The 23,583-nt window shown below is 38.3% G+C and overlaps 1 protein-coding gene and 1 long non-coding RNA gene across 11 annotated transcripts in view; one reads left to right on the forward strand and one right to left on the reverse strand.

The window, feature by feature from the left end:
* Window positions 1-23,583, forward strand: part of LOC109414982 (coiled-coil domain-containing protein AGAP005037) — a 220,891-nt gene that overhangs the window by 99,332 nt on the left and 97,976 nt on the right. For all 10 annotated transcript variants that reach the window (XM_062851940.1, XM_062851939.1, XM_062851938.1 and 7 more), the window contains exon 13: window positions 19,522-19,676. In XM_062851940.1, the coding sequence (XP_062707924.1) occupies window positions 19,522-19,676 (155 nt within the window). The remainder of the gene's footprint in view (window positions 1-19,521; window positions 19,677-23,583) is intronic.
* Window positions 4-19,307, reverse strand: LOC115266619 (uncharacterized). The gene is made up of 3 exons (XR_003897340.2): window positions 18,583-19,307; window positions 306-442; window positions 4-229 (listed from the first exon to the last, which is right to left on the reverse strand). It is a non-coding gene; the product is annotated as an uncharacterized LOC115266619 (long non-coding RNA).

Here is a 23,583-nt window from a genome sequence, read left to right on the forward strand (position 1 = left end):
AAAAATTACTACTATTTATCAATTGCATTAAATTTTACATAAGCATTAGACATTATTAATAGATATGAATAGATTTCCTCCGGGTCCGGTCCAGCATGTAGGTTGCCCTCGATTGTTGTTATATTTCCATTTGCTACATTACGTCTTTTCCTGCCTAATGGTCTTCGTTTTTTTACAGCATTTGATAACGTTGCACTTGATGTTATTGTTGGATGAAAATAAGTAGTCCCTAAAATGAACATCATTATTATTATTATAGAGCTCGTTGAAAATGCTATGCAATACTTTATACTATTTATACTCACCTTTACTTTTGATTGCTTGAACAATCATACATAATAGATAACTAGCAAAAGCCAAAAATGCCAAGGCGGTAACACTAATTTGAAATATAGATTGAATTTTACTTGGCCTCGAGTCCCATGGTTCTATAGAGCTTCTCCTGAAATAGAAAAAAAATACACATTTTTATTATATTACCTATAACCAGGGAAGTCAGATCTTTGCGACTCTTTAAACAAATTTGTATCCCACACAAAATAGAACTCCGCTAGCCAAAAAACTGTCTATCCAATATCTAGGAAAAAGTTGTTCACGTATGGACGTAGACTTCAGCTAAACCTCCAAGAAACCAGGAAGCCTCTTGAAAATCTTACGTGGTTTAGGGACGATTTCTTCACCCCCACTCAGGTGTTAAACCAGGTTAAACCTTGTGAAGAATTTGGTCCTCTCAGGATCCCTAATGGTTATGGAAACGGTAGTCCACCAACTTTCTAAGTTTCGTTGTGCAACTACTATTTTTGAATATGCATCAATTTGATTTGCTCAAAACATCAAGAAATCCCATTGCAATTTCGCATACAAACTTTAGAGGCACAAATCTGACGAACAAAGCATCGAACCAAGTCGCACTTGTTTATCCTGGCTTTGCTCACTTGCAAAAAGAAGCAGCTTTTCCAAATCGAGAGCATTTGTTAACGAATTTTCAAGATTGGTGCTCTTGAAAACGTGAGTAGGGGACCAAGTCGGCCATTGTGGCAGCCATGTTTGTAGTCTCTGAAGTTTCTCCTTAAGCAGTACCTACCGCTACCAGTTTTGTTTCCCCAAGAATGTGAAAATTAAAACTATTCAATTGCATCCACTGATTGTGCATGTTGATGTTGGTCACATTCATTGATCATTGTTCTGCAGAATAGAACCGGAAAATCAACTAGAAAGCGCCGGTACAACGTCCCAATGAGCTTGAAATTCACTGTTTCGTGCTGAAGGACCTACAGTACCTACGTACTTGATCAAACATCTTTCGATGGTAGGCTTGGACGTCCGAATATTCTTCCTCCTGGAAGGTTCTTGTGTAACAAGAAAATATCGAACTTAACGATAGTTTTCAGTAATGGGGCACGTTCGGTGTAGTAAGTACTAGATTTGTAGTAATGAGCTGAATGTTTGTATGATGAGATAGTTATTTATGTAACGAGTTGCAAAAAGTTGATTTTTTCAGCACGAGTCGTACATTTATCCAACGAGGCTTGCCGAGTTGGATAAATACGAAGAGTGCTGAAAAAACGAATTTTGAAACGAGTTCCATACAAAGTTTTATGCAATGATTTTTTCATAATGCAACTCATTTGGGTTGCATAATGTTCATAATGCAACTCAAATGAGTTGCATTATGAACATTATACAACTATTTTTCATTATGCAACTCATTTCAGTTGCATAATGAACCAGTTCGGAAAAATTGGCCATTATGAGACCAAAATGAGTTAGATTAAATATAAATTATGATACTGAATTGCATAATAGTTATTCATGCAACAAGTTGCAAAATTATGATTTTTTCAGCACGAGTCGTACATTTATCCAACGAGGCTTGTCGTACATTTAATCGATTTGGTTGACGGTCGACACCACCATCATATAAACCAATTCTCTTCTGCGGCCGAGTACGAACATCGTACGACAGCGTAACCAGTCGGACATTGTCCCGAAGATGGGCAACATCACGCCCGAAACCGGTCGACAGAAAATTAAAAGACAGAAATAACCTTAAGGTATTTTTTTAAATCCTTGACGATTGTAAGAACGATAAGTGTTATGTCTTGTCTCGCATCGCGTCTTGTGAAGGAATTATGATACCCACGCTTATTTCATTGCAGAAACGTAAAATTTACCTTTATGCAATTCAGTATCATAATTTATATTTAATCTAACTCATTTTGGTCTCATAATGGCCAATTTTTCCGAACTGGTTCATTATGCAACTGAAATGAGTTGCATAATGAAAAATAGTTGTATAATGTTCATAATGCAACTCATTTGAGTTGCATTATGAACATTATGCAACCCAAATGAGTTGCATTATGAAAAAATCATTGCATAAAACTTTGTATGGAACTCGTTTCAAAATTCGTTTTTTCAGCACTCTTCGTATTTATCCAACTCGGCAAACCTCGTTGGATACATGTACGACTCGTGCTGAAAAAATCAACTTTTTGCAACTCGTTACATAAATAACCATTTTAAGTTACTCTTTTTATAAAACGGCTGCTTTGGAGGCCATGCTGAAGCAACCGGTTGAATACAAGTAGCCGGATAATCCACAATGTAAAGGAAAGTGAGTTTCTCCATTTATTATTGTGGATTTACCGGCTATTTGTTTTCACCGGTTACTTAAGTAGCTGTTTTCATATTGAAGTCTATTTTATTGTCAAAAAAGAATGTCATTGAGTAGCTGGTGGCAACGATGAATCACGCATTTACTAAAAATGTTAAAGCTCATTTTCATGTTCCCCTTTTTATAAAACGGCTACTTTGGAAGACTACTTGAGTGAGCGGTGGTATACAAGTAGCCGGTAAATCCACAATATATTTCTTATATAACCGCATCCCATGCTTATACACAACAGTGACGCTTTTATACAACTTTAATGGTTTATACTGCCGTGTGCAGTAAAGTTGTCCCTTGTTAATATGGATTCTCATAGAACATGGAACAACTAGGGGTAGGCGGGGCATAATGAGCAGCCTAAGCATTTTGCCACTAAATCCAGTAAATTAAGTGCAACCAATGTGTAATTTTAACGTTCAATCCTCATTTGTACCTTAACTGACAAAAGCTAATCGTTGAAATTCCGAATAAAGTTATATATGTTGTAAAATTTTACGTTTTTAAAAACGTATAAAATCGCGAGTTGCGTTTTGAGGGTGGGGCATAATGAGCACCCTAGGTGGGGCAGGATGATCAATACCAGTTCTGCACACAATCAAATGCTTATTGACTATTCTTGCTAATGATAAAGCATACCGTCAACAATCAATCAAATTTTGAAGGGATTACGGGGTTTAATTTGTAGGGAACTGTGGGGCTTCAAGGAGTCTTCTATTGAAGAATTTTTAAACGGTGATAATATACAGATACTGAAATTTTCAAGCTAATAAATTGAAAGTTACAGACAAAACCTTACTATATGCATCAAAACAGAGAAAACCATAATTAAAATTCGTTTGTTGAAGATGTTTACCATTTTCATTATTTTTTCACCAGTTGCTCATTTTGCCCCACCCTACTACCAACTCTTTGAAGCATATTTTTACAACAAAATAATTATACAAATAGTTGAAAAGTGTTACAAATACATTTCATTGGCGTATGGAATATCAAGAAAATCGATAGATGCACAGTAAGTTGTGATTTCGATTCCCAAAACCTTATTTTAGGTCACCTGATTCTTATAATTATTTCCCAGTACATGACCACTTTACGCATTTTGATTAATTTTTCTAGGTAAACAGATTTTTTGACTAATATTTTGTCATCAACTCATTGGATTTTAGATAATTGGGCTACAATCAAGCAATTTGTTTTGTTAATTTGAAGATTTACAGTGAAAATACAAGGTGCTCATTATGCCCCACCTGCTCATTATGTCCCGCCTACCCCTATGCAGACACGGCAATACATAAGACAATGAATGTCAATACTTGTACTATATACGTGCAATACATACAGCTTCAATAGAGCACCTATGATTTAAAAAGAACGAAATCAATATTAAAAATAAACTTTTTCTCTGCTAGCTCTGAAGTGCAACCAGCTCTCAAAGAAAAAACCTTGACCTAATTTCATTACGCGAATACCAAATGAACCGTTGTTGCTTAGATTATGAATGGTTGTGCGCACCAAAAAGAGTTCGAGTAAAACTTTACAGCCAACGCAATTAGCACAACCATGACTTGATTTCAATCCATTTGCTCTGAATATGTGAACAAGTTTAATACCCAAGACGGTACGCCAGCTGTGCTGCAAAGTTGTGATGTCAACGTGCGGTCCTGTCTGTAAGCTATGTGAGGTGGTGCCGTGAATATTTAATATAATTACATAGCATTCACGCTATTTTACAAAAAGAGCTTCCGCATATAAAATACTATTATATACTATATCGATATAGTGCAACTCTGAATATTGTGATACTTGATGGTCTTGTACTGCCGTGAATCGCACGATATTTCCATCTGTAAAAAGTAGGCATTGAGAAAATGAAATCTGAGATTTACAAATTCGATTCCTACGTAAAACTATGATAATTTTCTATGACTTGAAAACTTCTGCGATCATTATGAAACTTTCACATGTTTTTTTATTCTCAACGTGAAAACACAGACAAACAGGCGTAACACTCTTCAAAACAGCTAGGCACATGCATTTAACGATCAATTCAAACTCCATTTGATTTTCGCGATCCTTCCACCAGAGGCGCTAGTGTTCGATAGCTTTGACGTTTGCCAGTGTACACGTTGCTGAATGATGCAAACGAGCTGATATAGCTGAAATAGTTGACCGATTTTAAACTTTGTTTTTTTTTGAAGTGAGGTGACACAGAGCTGATCAAACATATTTATCCAAATTAAGTTGTTATAATAATTATAAATGCAACAACTTGCAAAATAATGATTTTCCAGCACGAGTCGTACATTTATCCTACGAGGCTTGCCAATTCGGATAAATACGACGAGTGATGAAAAAATCGAGTTTTGCTACGAGTTGCATGTACATTTTTTGCAATTATAAAAATACACGAGAATGATATTTTCTAGCTGCACAAGTACATGCTTCAAGGGAACCCACGTGTGAGCATGCACTCGTATAAACCAACTTTGTTGTTTGATCAGGTAGGTATGGCACAGCGTAAATACGAAACTGACACAAGTTCTCGGGCTATCGTCGCGTAAGCAGAAGTAATTTCTGCCGCTGCTTCAAAACCTATTTTCACATCAAATCAGAATTGAGCTTTAAAGCCAGGGCACATTGAGAAATACCTGTGCCCCATCCCAGGAGAACGGACGCCAACTATAACGGAGTGTGCATTAACCTTCTTAGCAGCACCACTCCCAACGATTTTATGTTCATACACCATTCCCCTAAAACAAAACGATTGTTACAATTGCCCCCGTTTCTTCCTTGATTCTATTCAAAAAGGGTTGTCAATCGTGTTATTCATTAGTGAATAACCTGATTGCCTTAAGTTTTTTGAATTATCTTCCAACCCATTAGTCAGGCCTGGCCGTTCTAATATTTGTGGCAATTGGGAGTTGGCAATGGCAAAAAATATTCACCAAAATGTGACAATTTTCATCAGTATCATCTTGCTTCCGGTTAAGAATTCCCAGGTGTTTTAGATACGTAATTTGGACCAAGCAAACCGTACAGTTTTTCAAGTTCTTAACGTAGAAGCTCGAGTTGTTGATCAAGTTAAATTCGGTATCGCCGCCCTAACCATCATCGTTTTTGGTACGTCGAGTTTTGGTACCAACTTTCTGGTCAGTTTACCCTAGCTTGCTCCTGATTTTCTGGTGTGTGGCTTGTGTGTTGCTACCCAAGTAACCACAAGCATTATATCATTGCACGAATTAGACTGAATATCAACCTTTGCAATGCGATATGCAGTAATTCCACACTTGTCATGCAATAATCCTTTAGATTGGCATTATCAATGTAATGATGCATTGCATTTTTCTTTACATTAGGGTTCATTAAATGGTGATATAAGATACTTCAATAATTCAACACTGCAAAAACTGAACAAATGCAATGCACAAACTAGCAAAGTTTGCTCTAACAATACAATTATAAAAGCTTGACTCTAATGGTAAACAAATGAAATCAAGAAGATTGAACAACTTTACGATCAACTCAAGCGGTCTTCAACGTTTCTGGTTCGACTCTCGGCCAACTGATTCCCCGTTTGAGCCACCGATCGACGACAGTAAAACCTTTTTAGAGATGACCTTTTCTCTTTTCTGTAGGCTGCTATCACATGCCAATAATGATGGAAACCACAATTAGCATATGAGCAGTATGCGAAGCGAAGGGTGTTTTAATCGTGCTTTTAATTTAATTTTAATTGATTAAATGTCTTCGAAAATGCATTATGTATTTATCAGTAACTAGCTGTCCCAGCAAACTTTGTCTTGCCATTTTGTGGTGGTTGGACAACTGTTGAGCTCAAAATATCACCGCACTCTAGATCGGTTTCATCTCGATCGTGTTGATTTCCTTCCCAGCTCATGAAAAATCAGTACCTTTTCAATTTTCTTACTTTTCTAGTTGATTTTCGTAACTTTTTCTGTATATAAACACAACCGCCATGAATACGAATCGAACCATGCAAGGGTCATTCTGATCGGTTGATCCATTCTTGAGTTTTGTTGCCTCAAAGGGACTTCAAACTCATTTTTATACATATAGATTTATCAGATTGTGATAAATTACTGTATTCTATAACATATGACATAGTCGTTTTGCCCTCTACTGCAATGATTGAGACAGAAGAACAGTTTCCTTTAACCCTTTGGAGCCGAAGGGGTAAATATGACCCCAGCGATGAAACCGAGCATAAAAAACGTGTTCCATACCAGCGCGGTTGCGGCAGCACTGGCAAAAAAATCCGGATCCAAAGGGTTAAGTTAATGAAATATCTGTTGTTATCACTGCAGCAGAAACGGTCCAAAGCACCAGCGCGTATGGAACTCATCTAGCGGTCTTCAACACTTCTGGTTCGACTCCCGACCCGGCGACAAAAAAATGATGGTCAAAACATTCATGTGGGCATCAGTACCGTTGATAACGAAACCGGTGCTAAAAATAGATTTTTGTTTTGGTTTTTCTAGTTGCACGTATCAAGCATGTGCAAATGCAAATGTACAGCACATGCATTTATGTTACTTTAGCAATGGCTGTCAGCGTGCTGCAATATGTGGCACTAATTGGATTTTAGTGGGGCCCTTTTCGACTTTAATATTGCTTCAATGAGGTGTTTAAAGTAATGCAGCATTATATTCACAATTTTAATTATCAATATATGGCAAAATTGGTGCACTTATATACGGCTTCGTGGTTACTTGGGTAGTGTCTACCCAAGTAACAATTTCATTGCTGATTGGTTTTGTTTGATTTTTATTAGGGTTTTATTACAGAAATAATTAAAACTCGCAGTTTTATGACTAATTTTATGAAAACCATTGATAAAATGTTTTATAGTATACTTGAAGATATCATTAAAGACAGATTTAAAGAGTAAACAAAACTTTCCGATTTGTAAACCTTCTGGTATTACCACAATAAAACTGTTAAAACTCTCAACAGATGGCGATCCGTTCGATTAGTAACGACATCTGTTGGTGGAAAAGCAGAACTACGACATTTCTGGGTTTATTGCGGTCATCATAAAAGTAAACTTGCTTTCGTTTTATTTTTGCTGATTATGGTTGTCGCCATATTGAAGAATTAGCTAACGTGAATGGAAAATAGTTAATTTTGCTCAAAATAGCAATGAATTGATAGTTTGCCACCATTTCCATAACATGCTCACATAAATAAACTCTCTCTGCTGAGTTTTCTTGTGATTCGCGATAGTTTTACTAAATAAACAAATTGATTTATTTCATTCTAAGATGATAATATTCACTATTTTTAAAGCGCATTAATTTTATGCTTCTGCAACCCCAATATTCACGGTAAAATTGAATGCGCATAACCCTACCAACACAATAACAACTAAAATATTACTTTGAAATGACCGCTTCTACTTACGAATGATGTATCGTCCTGAACTTTACGTGCCATCGAAGAAGCTACTCTGCATCTTGAGCTGTCATACTTTTTGTTGAAAAAAAAAAACAACAATCGAGAATGGGAAATTTTTCTACTAGGTTTTAAAACGGTTTTATTGCTACTCTTAAGGTGAATATATAACGAAGCCACACTTCGAATTTTCAAAAGCACAAATCTAAAGAACCGAGGGTTGGTTTGCGCTGAAAAGTTGATCGATTGGTCACCACCAGTGGGTCACCAATCGATCAACTTTTCAGCGCAATCCGTCTTTTGGTTCCTCAGATGTGTGCTCTTGAAAATTCAAGGTGTGGCTTCGTTGTGGTTTGCAAAACCTCTCCGAGAGTGGTCCACTTAGCCGGAAGATGCTCTTAAAGAGGTTATCAAGAGGTTTTGATGTATAAATCAGTTTTATTGCGAGTTTTATAAAATTGGTCATGAAGATCTCTTGTAGAGCCGAACAAAACTTAAAATGTTACTTGGGTATAGACCAGTTTCGTGTTCGAAAGGAATCGCTCAAGAAATTTCTTGAGCGATAAGGCAATCCATGACGACTTTTCGCGATGGGGTGACAGCCAAAAATGTAATCACAGTGTGAGTAGTACTTAACAAAGTTTCGTCAAGTGTCGTCGGTGCTTAACAAATTCCTTTGTGTTCAACCGTCACCACGATCATCGGATGTCAAAAATACATGGCAAACAAAAAAAATCCACTGATCGCATCTGTCTCATGGATTGCCTTATTCCTGGTAGAAACTTTCTACGCAGAGTTGATGTACACGTGCTGTAGTCCCATGTGCGGGAGCCACATTGCAAGCGAGCTCCCAGGAGCACTGTACATTTTGAGACTGAAAGTTGTGCGCCTCATTTTTCTCAAGATGTGTCTCATGAGCTTCGTCTCATGCGCTGATTAAATTAGAAAATTTCATGACAAAAACTTCCTAAACGAACGAGAATTGAAGCCTTAACCTTTGCATTGGGAGTCCCTAGTCGTATCGCATAGACCAACCAGACATAGACACTTGTGTTGTGTACGGAAAAAAGTTGTTGAGGTTCTTCGTTACCAAGAAGTTGTTTTTCACCTTAGATACCAACAGCTCACGCAGCGCATGAGACGAGCTCCCCGGGAGCTATGTGCCTAGCTCGCACCCACCCAGCCACTTGTCATCCGAATACTACCCCACAGTAAAAAAGCGAGCCAACATCTCTGAACCCCATTGTGCGTTGAACCCCATTTTGACAGCAAAAGTTTGTAAACAGTACACTTTTCTGGACCAACTCTTGAAAAGCGCGTAATATTTTCCACAACAAAAAAGAAATTTTTCGAAAATACTAGGAGAATCATGAAAAAATCTAATTCTCTTAGCTGAAATATGTTACAATAAATAAAAACGTGTTCAAATTAGGCCGCAATTGGGGATGCAAAGAACTTTTTTGTTAAAGAAAAAATATCATTCGTAAACTACGCCTAAATCAAATGTTTGACCTAAAACAGATGATGACTTCAAAAACATGGCCGCATCGCAGCCGGTTGCACCCACCAGATTTTCGTGTGCCTCCTAGCAGCGCTGCACACTGCGATTTTGAAGAGCTGGGAGACAATTTGGTGGGAGGCTCGCTGTCACATTTATGTACACATGAGCAACAGGAAACTCTGTTTCTACGATGACTGCAATTTGAATTGTCATTTCTTCGCAACTGCATACTGCGATTGAAAAAAAAACACGGTTTCTTGGGCGATTCAGGCAAGGAATTTCCCATTCATCAAGATAGGCTGAAAATTCCTTCTGAACTGCACTGCCCATAACTGCATAACAGTCACATTCGACAAAAGTAGGCATTGTACAAAATGGAGTTCAAAGTTTGCAACATGCGCTAGTATGGAGACGATACGAAATTTCAAAAATTTGTCAATAATTTAAAATTCATCCTTTTGCAATGAAATTTTGTACAGCTCTTCTTGTATGCTGGACGAATAGTTAAAAAAATAATCAGACCAAAATATGATTGATATTACGCTTTGACACCAGTTTGTATTTCCAGTGTGACTGTTATGCGGTTACATTCATAAATTTTAGCCAAAGAGACAAAACGACAAACGGTATTTGTTTCACATTTTGCAGAACAAACATAAAAAGTTCATTTGGGTGGATGAAAGTACTGATTTTTTTTTTATCTGTATTAACGAGATTTTTAGCCCTAGGCTAGTTCATCTCGGGACCCACGCTTTACTTCCCTTCCGAAGGAAGAACTCACATTTTGCGAGTTTGTCGGGAGTGGGATTCGATCCCAGGTCCTCGGCATGATAGTCAAGTGTTCTAACCACCACACCAGGTCCGCTCCACTACTGATGATTGGGAGATGATCCCCGGTATTAACTCAATATTGGCAAAAAATGCAAATGTTACAATCACAGACGAACAGACGTAACACTCTGATAATTCACATCGTACACCGATTTAACGGTCTTTTTCAAAATTTGATAGTTGGCCAACTGCCCAACCGTGGCACTCGCATCGTTTTTGTTCGAGTTTGACGTTTGCTCACTACCGCCACCTAGTTGGTGGTCGACCAAACATAGGCCTTTTAGCATTGGGCGAATATGTTTCCGTGACTATGATTTGAATCTAAAAATGTTCGAAGTGTTACGTCTGTTTGTCTGTGGATGTAGCATCGGAGAAGCCGTTTAAGGCCATCGTTCGCGGTCTGCCGCAAATGGAAACGGATTTTATCCTGCGCGAGTTGAAGGACGACTACAAACTGCAGCCGCTGGCAGTCTTCAACATCAAACGGAGAAATCCAAACCGTATGTACCATGACTCTCTCTACCTGGTACATTTTGCGAAGGGTAGTGCCACTTCAACAGTGCATCAAAACTTCAGACGCATAAATCTCAAGAAGCAAGCTTCAAACAATAGTGCATTACATTAGTCTGTTCTTGCTCACTTGTAATAAGCTTAAAAAAAACTCAGGTGCGCTGGTTTTGTTTACGAAGAGATTTGTGCGCTCGAAATCGTGAGTAGGTGCCGAAGTCTGCAATTGTGGCGGCCATTTTGGGATTCCAACAAGTCTGTCCTTAACGACTGCATCGTCCACTGGGAGCGGGACCCAACCGTAGTGTCACGCAGTGCATGAGGTGCCTAAACTTTGGTCATGGCCAGGGCCGGATTTACAACTGTGGGGGCCCGGGCCACTGAGTTGTGGGGGCCCTTTATATAAAAAATATATTTTTGCCGATTTAACATGTATATAATTTAAAAAAAAATGTTCATTTTACAAATTTATTAATGAAGCTATTAATGTGTATGTATATAAGCTAGGAATATTGTTGAAATTTACTAAATTTATGGATTTTATATTCTGACGTAAAAACAATGATAAATGAAGTTTATATATATAAAGCAAAAAAAAATGCATTTCACGAGCTTATTCACGGCATTAGATCCTAAATTTAGTAGAAATTCGTGTTAGACTTCATAGCAAAACCACAAGAGTTTATAGCTGAAATTAAAAAAAAAATGTCGCTTTTGTGAAATTCAATGAAAATTCCCTGGATCCCTGCTGCAATCTCTGAAGAAGATGCTGGACGATCACCATATAGAATAAACACTTAACAAAAAATGTTTTTGCGCGATTTCTAGGGGAGGTTCACAAAACTCTAAAATCAAAAATTCAGAGATAGAATTTTGGAGTTCATCTAGAATTCAGTCAAAGATTTACTTCTGGATTTCCGGTAATTTTTCTTTTGAGTTTTGGAGACAAAATTTAAAATTTCATAAATAGCTGGACAGACTTCCTCAGAATAATCACACCACGTCGCACACATCTTGCCAGTAGACAGTAATTTGAAATCAACTCAAAAAATTTCTTCGTACTACTTTTTCTTTTTCTTGCTTCACTTTTTTTTCTAAAGTTTGAAGTGAGAGTTTTTTGTGAAGTGAAGTGAGAGTTTTTGTGGGGGCCCGGGGCCCTGGCCCCCCCTTAAATCCGGCACTGGCCATGGCACCCGCAATTGCAACATGAAGCCAAGATGCAACTACTGTTCACTAAACCACCGAACAGAAAACTGCGTCCTAGAGGGCGCCTGTGAGTTCCGATGTGCCAACTTCACATGTCGACGGACAAGCGGTGCCCCAAGCTTGAAGAGTACCAGCGAATCCGAAAGCAGGCAACAGCAAGGAATCAGCTAAACCAGCAGAAGAAAAAGAAGGAGAACATCATCGACCTCGACGAATTTCCAGAGCTGCCACTATCAGCATCTGGAATGAAACCGGCTCATGCGCAGCCTCCATCCGCGGGTTAGCATCGAACGAATTCCCCACCAAGGGCTCCGTCTGTTGATATTCCGCCCGGTTTCCGGTGGAATAACCCGAAAGACGGCCCAGAATCAACCAACCACGGCTACCACCACAATCCGGAGGCTTTTCCAGCATCAATTTCCAGTACGATCGCGCACCTGGCTGCTCTCGTTGCTGAAATGCAAAAGATGATGATGCAGATGATGTAAATGTTCCTCGGCAGCAGCATTCACCGTCAACATCCTTAACTGGAATGCCCGCTCTCTGGCGGCCAAAAAGTTAGAACTTATCGATTTTCTACAAACAAACCGAATAGATGTCACAATCCTAACGGAAACCCAACTAAAGCCTTCCGTGAATTTCTACTTGTCGGAACATTCCATCTGCAAGCTGGATCGTCCTGGAGATCAAAAAGGTGGTGGTGTAGCAATGAATTAACCACAGAGAACAGACATCCAAGTCCAGTTCCGAAACTGTGTAAGGAATTTAACGGCCATTTGAAATCGGCAACACAAGTGGCAATAGCGTGGCGCTGCAATTGGTTAATTTCCCATACTAATTCAATTCACCACTTGAAATGTTTCAATTCACCACTGACTGTGGCAATATGGTGTTTGGTGGCGTTAGTGTTGTCATCGTGTATTGGTTTGCAACCTTACTCAAGTAAAGATTCAAATCCTTACACAACTTTCCGAATGAAATTTGTTCTAGCCTGGATGTCTGTTCTCTGTGAATTAACTACATCGTCTGTTTTCCTACTCTCCGCATCGACCAATGTGGCGCAAGCTTCTATGCGCGAAAAATCGCTAAAAGTAAATCGCAAAAATATTGTATGGCGAATACCATCTAAAGGCAAATTCTTCAAAGTGGAACACATTATTCAAAAAAATAGTTGGTAGTGGTTGTGCACAATGGTGACCACTATTAAGCCTACCAAATATTTTTTCGGTAAAAGCTTTGTATTTTAAGTAATTCAAGTTTAGATGCATTTCGCCATACAAAATTAAGTTGATTTACTTCTGCTGATCAACTGTGGCTGCGCGCAAAGCGGGTAGTCCATTGCTATACGTAGGGGACTCGAATTTCGTGCGCTGCCGCATTACCACCTGACTGTCATCGAGGCGATAGGCATCGAACTGCAAACACCTGACGGACCCATCGAAGTTATCGCTGCCTACTGTCCACTACAAACAAAGTACTCGGATGGCTCAACAAATCGATTGAAGAACGAACTCCAAAAACTAACCCGTCGTCAAGGTAGGTTCATCCTGGCTGGCGACTTGAATGCCCGGCACTCGCTGTGGGACAACGCGAGGAACAATAGGTACGGTGTGGTTCTGGCCGAGGATCTACCGGCAGGACACTACGTCGTTCTCCATCCGGATTCTCCCACCTACTACTCACCTGCTGGGGTGGGTTCCACTTTGGACATCGTCATCACCAATATGGCAGACAACCTCTCCAATCCAAACGCCATCACCGATCTGTCGTCTGACCACATCCCGGTGGTTCTCACGGTGGAACAAGAAATCAACCGAAGACCAGTGCACCGTAGGAAGAACTATCATCGTGCGAAATGGAATCAACTGCAACGTTTCGTTGAGAATCGGACTTGCGAAAATCCGGTTCTGGAGACAACGGACGATGTCGACAGCGTTCTACGAGAGCTCACCAACGTCATCGGGGAGGCGGAATCCCGGTTCATCCCGAAAGCAGCAGTAGCAAGTAAGTTCACGAATATTGATAGCATGACAAAACGTATCATATCCTTGAGAAACTGCATAAGAAGGCAATTCCAGAGAACGCAAAATCCATCTCGCAAAATACTGTACAAAAAACTTAACAAAATCATAGCCAATAGACTAGATAAACATAAAAACAAACAGTTCAATCAAGATATCTAAAACTTGCCAAATTACTCCAGACCCTTCTGGCGACTTGCTAAAGTACTTAAAACTAAACCAAAACCAATGCCTCCACTTAGGGAACCAAAGAGAAAGCAAATACTATTGCAAAACAGTTTCTAGCGTCTCATAATCTGGGTCGGGACATGGCTAGTCCGATGGAACCGTCAGTAACGGCCAGCGTCAACCACCTCTCCAACCAGCCCATCAATCTGCCGGAGGACAAGAAGGTTACTGAAGCGGAATTGAAGAATCACATCAAGTTCACGCGAAACATGAAGCCCCAGGCTTCGATGGATTGTTCAACATTGTTCTCAAGAATCTCGGGCCCAAGGTGTTCGACGTTCTGGCACCAATCTTCAACCGGTGTCTGGAACTAGGATATTTCCCAAGCGCATGGAAGCTATCGAAGGTGGTACCCATCCTGAAGCCGGGGAAGGATCCCACGAGCCCGGCTAGTTACCGGTCATCAGCCTACTCTCGTCAATCAGTAAGCTGTTTGAGAGGGTCATATACCGTAGACACCTGGACCATGCTGAGGAGAACAACGTGTTTCTGGACGTTCAGTTCGGTTTCCGGCGTGGTCATTCAACGGTCCACCAGCTGCAAAGAGTGACAAAACAGGTCAAACGATCGAAAGCACTATCAAAAACAACGGTCATGGCGCTGCTAGACATCGAAAAAGCTTTCGATAATGTCTGGCATGACGGGTTGACGCACAAACTCCTGCAACAAAACTGCCCAATCTACCTCGCCAAGATTATCTCCAACTATCTTTGCGGTAGAACGTCCCAAGTCAGCGTTTCCGGAACTCTTTCGGACTCCTATCCAATCCCTGCCGGAGTGCCTCAGGGTAGCATACTGGGCCCAATCTTATACAATTTGTATACCTCGGATATACCACTGCTTCCTTTCGAAGGCACGCTATCTCTATTTGCTGATGATTCGGCGTTAAGCTACGCCAGACTGGTTATACGAACACTATTAAACAAACTCCAGATAGGACTTGATGCCTACGTAAACTACCTCAGCACATGGAAGATCCGAGTAAATCCCGCTAAAACACAAGTTATCGTCTTCCCGCATAGGAACACTGATCGCCTCAAGCCGACCACGAACATCAAAGTGCTTGGCAACGAAGTGGACTGGGTCGAAGATGTTCGCTACCATGGTCTACTGATGGACAAGAAGCTCCTATACCGTTCGCACATCGATGACCGGGTCATAAAAAGCACCATCATGCTAAAGAAGCTTACCATGAGCTGTACCCAATACTCAATCGTCGCTCGAAGGTCTCCGTAACGAACAAGCTCACCGTATACAAACAGGTGGTATTCCCGATGCTGATATATGGTTCACCAGTGTGGATGGGCTGTGCCAGAACACACATCAAGAAGCTACAGGTGATACAAAATAAGTAGGGGAGACTGAGGAGACTTGATCCCTGGGGAGACTTGTTCCCCCCATATTTTCTCGGAATCAAAAACAGTTTTCTTCTAGCATATTTTTTTCCAAAACTACATCTTGACAGACGACAATGTTTTGGTAACAATTGATTTTGATTGTGAATTGCATTATTTTTTAATGACTGATGGTTTGTTTTTAGTCCTTCAGAAATCTTTTAGGCGATTCCGAAAAATCTCAATAACTTTGTAAAAATTGAACCAAATCGTGTCAAAATTTTACAACACATAGTGTAAATAAAATACTATCAAACGTATTTATTCAAATAAGTCTGTTATATAAATATTTTAAATAATGCAGCTTGGTATATACAACAGTAACATGGGGAGACTTGATCCCTCGAGGATTACACGCACATTATACATGTGAAAAATAAAATTCTTTTTGGAAGCCTCTATTTACTCGGAATTCTAGTATATTCAATGATAAAACGTGTTAGATAATTATTATTTTAGTACACACCATAAAAATAGGGATCAAGTCTCCCCATTTTCAAAATACAGCATAACCTTAACAATTTAAGGAAATCTTATAATTTCAAATTCATCATATTCATCAAAAATACAAGAAAACTTAAAATGAAAATGAATAGGAAGCTTCTGGAGTTATTTTACTTTTAAATTAACCATGTGCTCAAAAGGGGATCAATTGGGTTCTTTAGGGGTATCCAGATTATTTCATAATCGGAATCTTCGTCCAAAAATTAGTCGAAATCCAAAATTTCATTATTTTTGGTGCCTGGGAACTATTTTTAAAATGCATTTAAAGTTTGTATGGGAATTTTTTTTTTGTTCGGGATGAACTGTCATTTTATCGATTGAACTGTCATTCTATCCACAAAAATAAAAACTGTTTTGTTTGTTTAACCATCAAAACAAAGGTATTGGAATGCAATAAAATCACGTTATACTCAGAAAAATGAGCGCTTTCTATTAGGATATAGATAGTAGCAATATTTTGTTCATTAAACAACCCAATTGTGACCCATTTTTGAAAAATACATTATTAGACATGCCTCCACAAAACACAGTTTTGAATACTTTAACAATAAAGTCTTTCTGTTGTGTATAAACTTGCAATAGATGTTTACTTTCCATTCTGTAAGAAAAACGGATCAAGTTTTGTGTTTTTCTTGAAGTTACAGGCAAATTAAGAAAAAGGGATCAAGTCTCCCCAGTCTCCCCTACCTAAAAATGATCCTCAGGCTCCCAACACACACAAGAACAACTGAGGTCCATCGGCTGGCTGGTCTCGATCCAATTACTAGTAGGCTAGAAAACATAGCATCAAAACATCAAGTCAGGTCTATTCATTCAGAATGTGGGCTTCGTGGCCGTGCGGTTAGCGGCGTCAGTCGTCTAGGCGTTTCGTAAGCCTCAGAGTGCGGGTTCGATTCCCGCTCCAGTCGGGGAAAACTTTTCGTCAAACGGAAAATTCTCCATTGGGCCACTGGGTGTTAAGTGTGTTGTCCGTTGTCTCGTGTATGTAATGTTCAGTCTGTGAAGCCTCTGGCTGAAGACGGTGTAGTGTCTTTTTTTAGAATGGCAAATCATTAGAAACATCTACCAGTAAGATGGGATTCCTTTGTAAATAATGTATATTGTTTGATAAGGTTTAGGATAGATTAGGTTAAGGCAACAAATTAAAACATTATATTGTTCACACAGCACAAACATTTCTTAAAAATAATCGAAACAAACAAGTTAGCAATAACTAAGATAAAAGTACTAAAGTCTGAATAGCTTCTACAGCGGTATCACTTACAATGTATATATAAAATGATTGTTAAACCAAATGAACAAATAAACATAAATAAGTTGATTGAAAAAAAAAACGGTTGTTTCGTTGTGAATTTAGATAATGCACAATTTTGTTTACCTGGAGTGCCGAGAATGGGGTCAAAAACCCTATCTATACAATGCTCAAGAGGTGTTTATTTAGAATTGTAAAAAAAATTTGTTTCCACCTCGTTGCAAATCATGATTTTTTCTGCTCTCGTGAATCTCGTGAATACAAAGAGTGTTAGAAAAATAGAGTATTGCAACGAGTTCCATACTAGTTATTTATGTAACGAGTTGCAAAAAGTTGATTTTTTCAGCACGAGTCGTACATTTATCCAACGAGGCTTGCCGAGTTGGATAAATACGAAGAGTGCTGAAAAAATCGAGTTTTGCAACGAGTTCCATACAAAATTTTATGCGATGATTTTTTTTCATAATACAACCCATTTGAGTTGCATAATATTCATAATGCAACTCAAATGAGTTGCATTATGAACATTATACAACTATTTTTCATTATGCAACTCATTTCAGTTGCATAATGAACCAGTTCGGAAAAAATGGCCATTATTACACCAAAATGAATTATATAAAATTTAAATTATGACACTGAATTGCATAAAAAATTTTATTTTCATCATGAATGTCATTTGGGTTGCATAATGCCCATAATGCAACTCAAATGAGTTGAATAATGAACATTATGCAATTGTTTTTCAATCTGCAATTTATTGTTAAGCCCAGTTTCGTGTTCAAAAGGAATAGTTCAAGAAACTTATTGACCGATTCCTGGCAGAAACTTTCTACAGTGACTGTCATTTGAATTGTCATGCCTTCGCAACTGCGTACCTCGATCGAAGTAAAACGGTTTCTTGAGCGATTCAGGCAAGGAATTTCCAATGCATCAAGATAGGCCAAAGAATTCCTTCTGAACTACAAACAGCCCTTCAAGCATTATAATCCAAGAAATGTGTGTAATTAATCTAAAAAAGTGACGTTTTAGGTTGTTTAATTTAAATAAATTACCTGCTAAATCTTTCCGTAAGTGGTAGTGCTGTTATCGTTTCGTAACTCTCGTGGTTTAATGTTCCTGCGATCTCATTTCGTTTTTCTAATGATAACAAAGTAGTGTTCCGTGAACTGCACTGAGATAAGTCACAAACTGATTTTTGTAGTTTTAACAATTGGGACAGGGGTAGATCTCTCAAATATGTATATCCATTGTTTGCTGTCAATTGTGACTCACTGGCTTGACCACTTTTAGCAAAGTTGAAATGCGCTATAATAACGATAGTTGTAAACAAACCCAATCGGTAGATATTACGTTTCATTTTAAATGCTCAAACAATAGATACATGATTTTTCGACTCGACAGCTGAACACGTTATGATAAACTGAGTAAGATGGGCACTAGGAGCAAATGTGGCTCTCAGCTTCGAGTATCAAACAGGCATATATGAAGCCACAACAAGAGTTTTAGTTGCTGTGGTGCTTTATCGTACGCGTAATATATGGATATACCCATTGAGAAAACGTATGATGAGGAATGTCGAAGAATAGATGACAAACTTAGTAGAACATGACGCTTTTCATGGGAGGGTGTGCACATAAACCTAAGTCATCTCAGTTTGTCTGGCAAACCCACCATCACTACCTTGCGTGAAATGCAGTTGATGTTAAGCTTTGCATTAACTCTCCACTGTTTCTAATTAAAAGGCTATTAAGACATAAACAGTGTGATTTAAAATAGAAAGTGTATATGAGTAAAACTTTTAATTTCCAGAGCAGGTACCTACCTACGATGATTTATGTGTTTGCAGCTGAAACTTTCGCTTTCAAGAACAAAATAATAGCAATCGCAGGTGTATACTGAGTGCATACCTCCACGTTTTATTTCGATATGCTTTGGTTAATGGATGTGTTTACAATGATACGATCTGGATATGTGTGGTTCTTATTTTCCAGGCCCGAGGATCTACACCGCATTCGAGTTGAGCACATGGAAAGACAGTTAGCCAATCTGACCGGCTTGGTACAGAAAGCATTGACACAGAAACCAGCACAGCCAGTAGTTAGTAATAATCAAAGCACCCTTGGGTTGCCAGCACAATATCGTTCAGGTTAGTTTCAATATTTGTCATAAATAAGTTTTAAATTCAATTTGCCATATAAGTTACAGGAGATAGACAAAATGATCGGGACAGTCAAAATTTTCACTTTCTAAAAAATGTTCAACTAGCTGTAACTTTTCGAAAGAAGCATCAAATATTCTCAAATATTCACTGTAAGTAGATCAACTAGTTGTGTATCAGTGGTCAAAATTTGGAAAAGATCGTATTCTGCATGAAGTTATAAAGAGTCTAGAAAAAGGTATAATTAGCCGATAGCATACTTTGAGCTGTTATATCTCTGGATTCAATGAACCGAATGCAATGAAATTTTCACCATTTATGACTTATAAAATAAGCTATGGAAAACTTTTGACTTAGCTTAAAATTCTTAACACGGAAGATAATTATAACGATTAGATAATTTTTCTGATATAACACCAAGTTATTTAAAACTTCAACATCGCTTCAAAATTCAAGATGCTAATTATAGTTCATATTAATACCCTCTAATGGACTACCCGCTTGGCGCGCAGCCACAGTTGATCAGCAGGAGTAAATCAATTTAATTTTGTATGGCGAAATGCATCTAAACTTGAATTACTATAAATACAAAGCTTTTCCCGAAAAAATATTTGGTAGGCTTAATAGTGGTCACCATTGTGCACAACCACTACCAAATATTTTTTCGAATAATGTATTCCACTTCGATAAATTTGCCTTTAGATGCTATTCGCCATACAATATTTTTGCGATTTACTTTTAGCGATTTTTCGCGCATAGAAGCTAGCGCCACATTGGTCGATGCGGAGAGTAGGAAAACAGCCGATGTAGTTAATTCATTGACTTGAATATAAATCAAGCCTAACTTTACCAAACACCGTATCAAAAATAATCCACGAACGGAGAAACTCTAAGGGGAAGTTCGCTGTTCCAATAGCAACTCATACATTGAGCATTTCAGAAACGTGAAAAAGCCGGGTATTTTTCACAAATCATCCCCAAAGGTAAGTGATACAAGTAGTCCTTAACAAAATTCAGCGCTCCATGTGAAAATAGGGTAACGGTTGAATTATGGACCCCTAGAGGACATTGGTTTGAATTTAATTCAAAATGAAACAGATGCAGAGGGTATTCACACATAATGGTGATGTTAGTATGTTCGTAAAAGCCTCCACTGTCCGTTAAAAATACCCACAAGGTCATTTATGGCTGAAAATTTGATGAAAATAACAGATTTTTGAAGCATCAGTTTTCACTGTTTTGGACACCCCAATATATGTTGGACCCTCTTCAGTATATATTTTGGACATCCGGTGTTTAAACTCGTTTGAAACTGTTTTGGAAGAATTTGCCGCTTGAATATGTTGGATCACATCCTAATTACTTGATTAACAAAGGCTGATTAGACGAACTTTGCGAAATTAATGCGCTAGAATGATAAACGTTTTTGTTTACATCTGCAAGTTTCCTCAGCACCGCAATTTCTTTTTGTAAACATGATGCGACACTCCTACGGATGACGAGATTGGCAAAAATAATTTCAAGGCAAATAAGGATATTTCCAGTGAGGAAATGATTGCCAAGATGATTGCTGCCCGTGCAGAGCGATCTTATTTAGCGAATGATTCTAAAAATTTCCGTCATCTCATCATTAAACCTGTGTAAGTTGTGATAATAGGACAAAGGGGGTCCAATATATATGAGGGTCCAAATTATATTGGTTACCCTATCTTTTTTGTTTTTAAATGTTACATACGGTGTTTGGTAAAGTTAGGCTTGAAATATGTTTTGAAGGAAAGTTACTAAATTGTCGTCAATAAATTGAAAAAGTAATGGGATGCATATTAAAAATAGACCAATTTCCTTAAAAATAATAAAATAAATGAAATCGCTATATTGCGCGCAAACCCCAAAATTTTATTCCCACCTTTGGGGTTCCGCGCCGAAGACCCAGCGCCAGATTCGGCGACACAGAGACATGACAGCAGTCGCCGGACAGTTGGTAATACTGATATTTGACGACGGTCATCCGTTAGTTGTGAGAGTGGATTGTTTTCATGCAAATAGAGCATTTCGCTAAAAACTCACGTGTATGAGGTGAATATTGACAGATTTCTTGCTGTGTTAGTGTGGTACTTAGCGGTTTGCTGTATCGCGGAAGCCATCGCTGGAAGAAAACGTCATGAAATTCAACGAAGCATCGAAAATTTTAAGTGAAAAAAGCAATAACTTTTTCTCTTGTTAATAATTTCAAGTTAAGTCCAACGTTTTTCAGAGCTCGTTATATAAGTCATAAATGATCAAAATTTCATTGCATTCGGTGCAGGGAATCCGAAGATATAACAGCTCAAATTTGGCTATCGGATAATTAAAGCCTTTTCTGGACATGCACAATAGCCTGATATTTTCCAAATTTTGACCACTGATACACAACTAGTTGATCTACTTACAGTGTAAATTTGAGAATATTTGATGCTTCTCGTTTATGAAATTCAAATGTGAGATTTCATATTGAGTGTTAATATTGTGCCTATTATTCATGCCAAGTTGAGGAAAAATGGATTAATTTATATAATTATAAACCTCAATTTCCATGACCTTCATGTCACTTAGTAGCTAAACAATATATATTGCTAAATACTTATTATGAACAAAACTGATCCAATGAAAAAAGTTTGTGTTTGTTTCAATAATAGATACCCCGGTTTACGGTACTTGTTTCAAATGATTGATTCATAATGATGTGATGCCTACACCAGGCATTTGTTTCGTTTAAATTAACATCTTTGAATATCAAATGCTAAAATCAAACATGCAAGCTGTGTTCATACAAATAGCAGTGACATCCAATTTTCATACAAAACTAGCTTACCCCGGCAAACTTTGTCTTGCCTACTGCGTTTTTTGACGTTTCAAGTCTTAAGCCAAGTCGAAGTCCCCGTTCAAAATGTAGGTATGAGGAATGGATTTTCAAAAACTCTCGATTTGTCCATATTTTGTGGCTCATAAACCTTCCTTGGGTGAAAACTAACAGAACATAACTAAGACGACTCAAATCGGACCTTCCGTTTATTATTTTTTCATAGCATTCTTATTTATAACCTTGACGGATGCTGTTCGAATAGCGTGCGAAATTTTTTTTTTCTTATTCATGGCAGAGCAAAAATTCAATTTGTTCACACTGCTATTATTTTGAACAATTTCCCATAGTGTTTAACTTTTTTGTAGGGAGAGGCCAGAGTCCTCGGGTTTCTATAGACCATCGCATGTGTCGGTTCTTCTCTTTTCGTTTTTGACAACATTCGTGTGGGGCGAGGGGGAAAACAATCCAATGCTGAGTAAAAACTAAAAGACTGTTTAGCTAAATTTGAGTTTTTTAAACTTCTTCCCTGGGTTAAAATATTTTTCAGTGTACGTATTTAGAGCAATCATTACTTTGCATGGACACCTAAGGTTGATTTAAAGTGGAAATGGTCGATTATGCGACTTCACCAAGATTATACCAGTATAATCTTTATTTAATTCTATAATTGCCCATTTCTACTTTAAATCAACATTAAATTTGCATGTAATGTAATGATTGCTCTACACCGTATATCTGCATGCCATAAGGCTTCACAACCGTGGTTACTTGGGTTTTGCACTTAATGGCACTTTTTTCTTTCTCGGAACAAATCAAACACATGAGTTAACTCGTGCAGCCTTGTGCCTTATGGTCTTTGCCGTCGCATCGCCTGCACAGCTTTCTCCTATCAGGGCCTTTTCAGTCCCATTACTTGTGTCCTGGTTCAAGACAACGGTACTACAACGGACTTATTTGCGTTCGCCACAGGTAGCTGTACCAAGGCTATATGTGTCCCTGCCGAGCCCTTTCGTAGCCGAACGGCTGCGGTGGTCACTTAAATCTCGCACTGTT

Source organism: Aedes albopictus, chromosome 2 (assembly GCF_035046485.1).
Source record: "Aedes albopictus strain Foshan chromosome 2, AalbF5, whole genome shotgun sequence".
Classification (NCBI taxonomy): domain Eukaryota; kingdom Metazoa; phylum Arthropoda; class Insecta; order Diptera; family Culicidae; genus Aedes; species Aedes albopictus.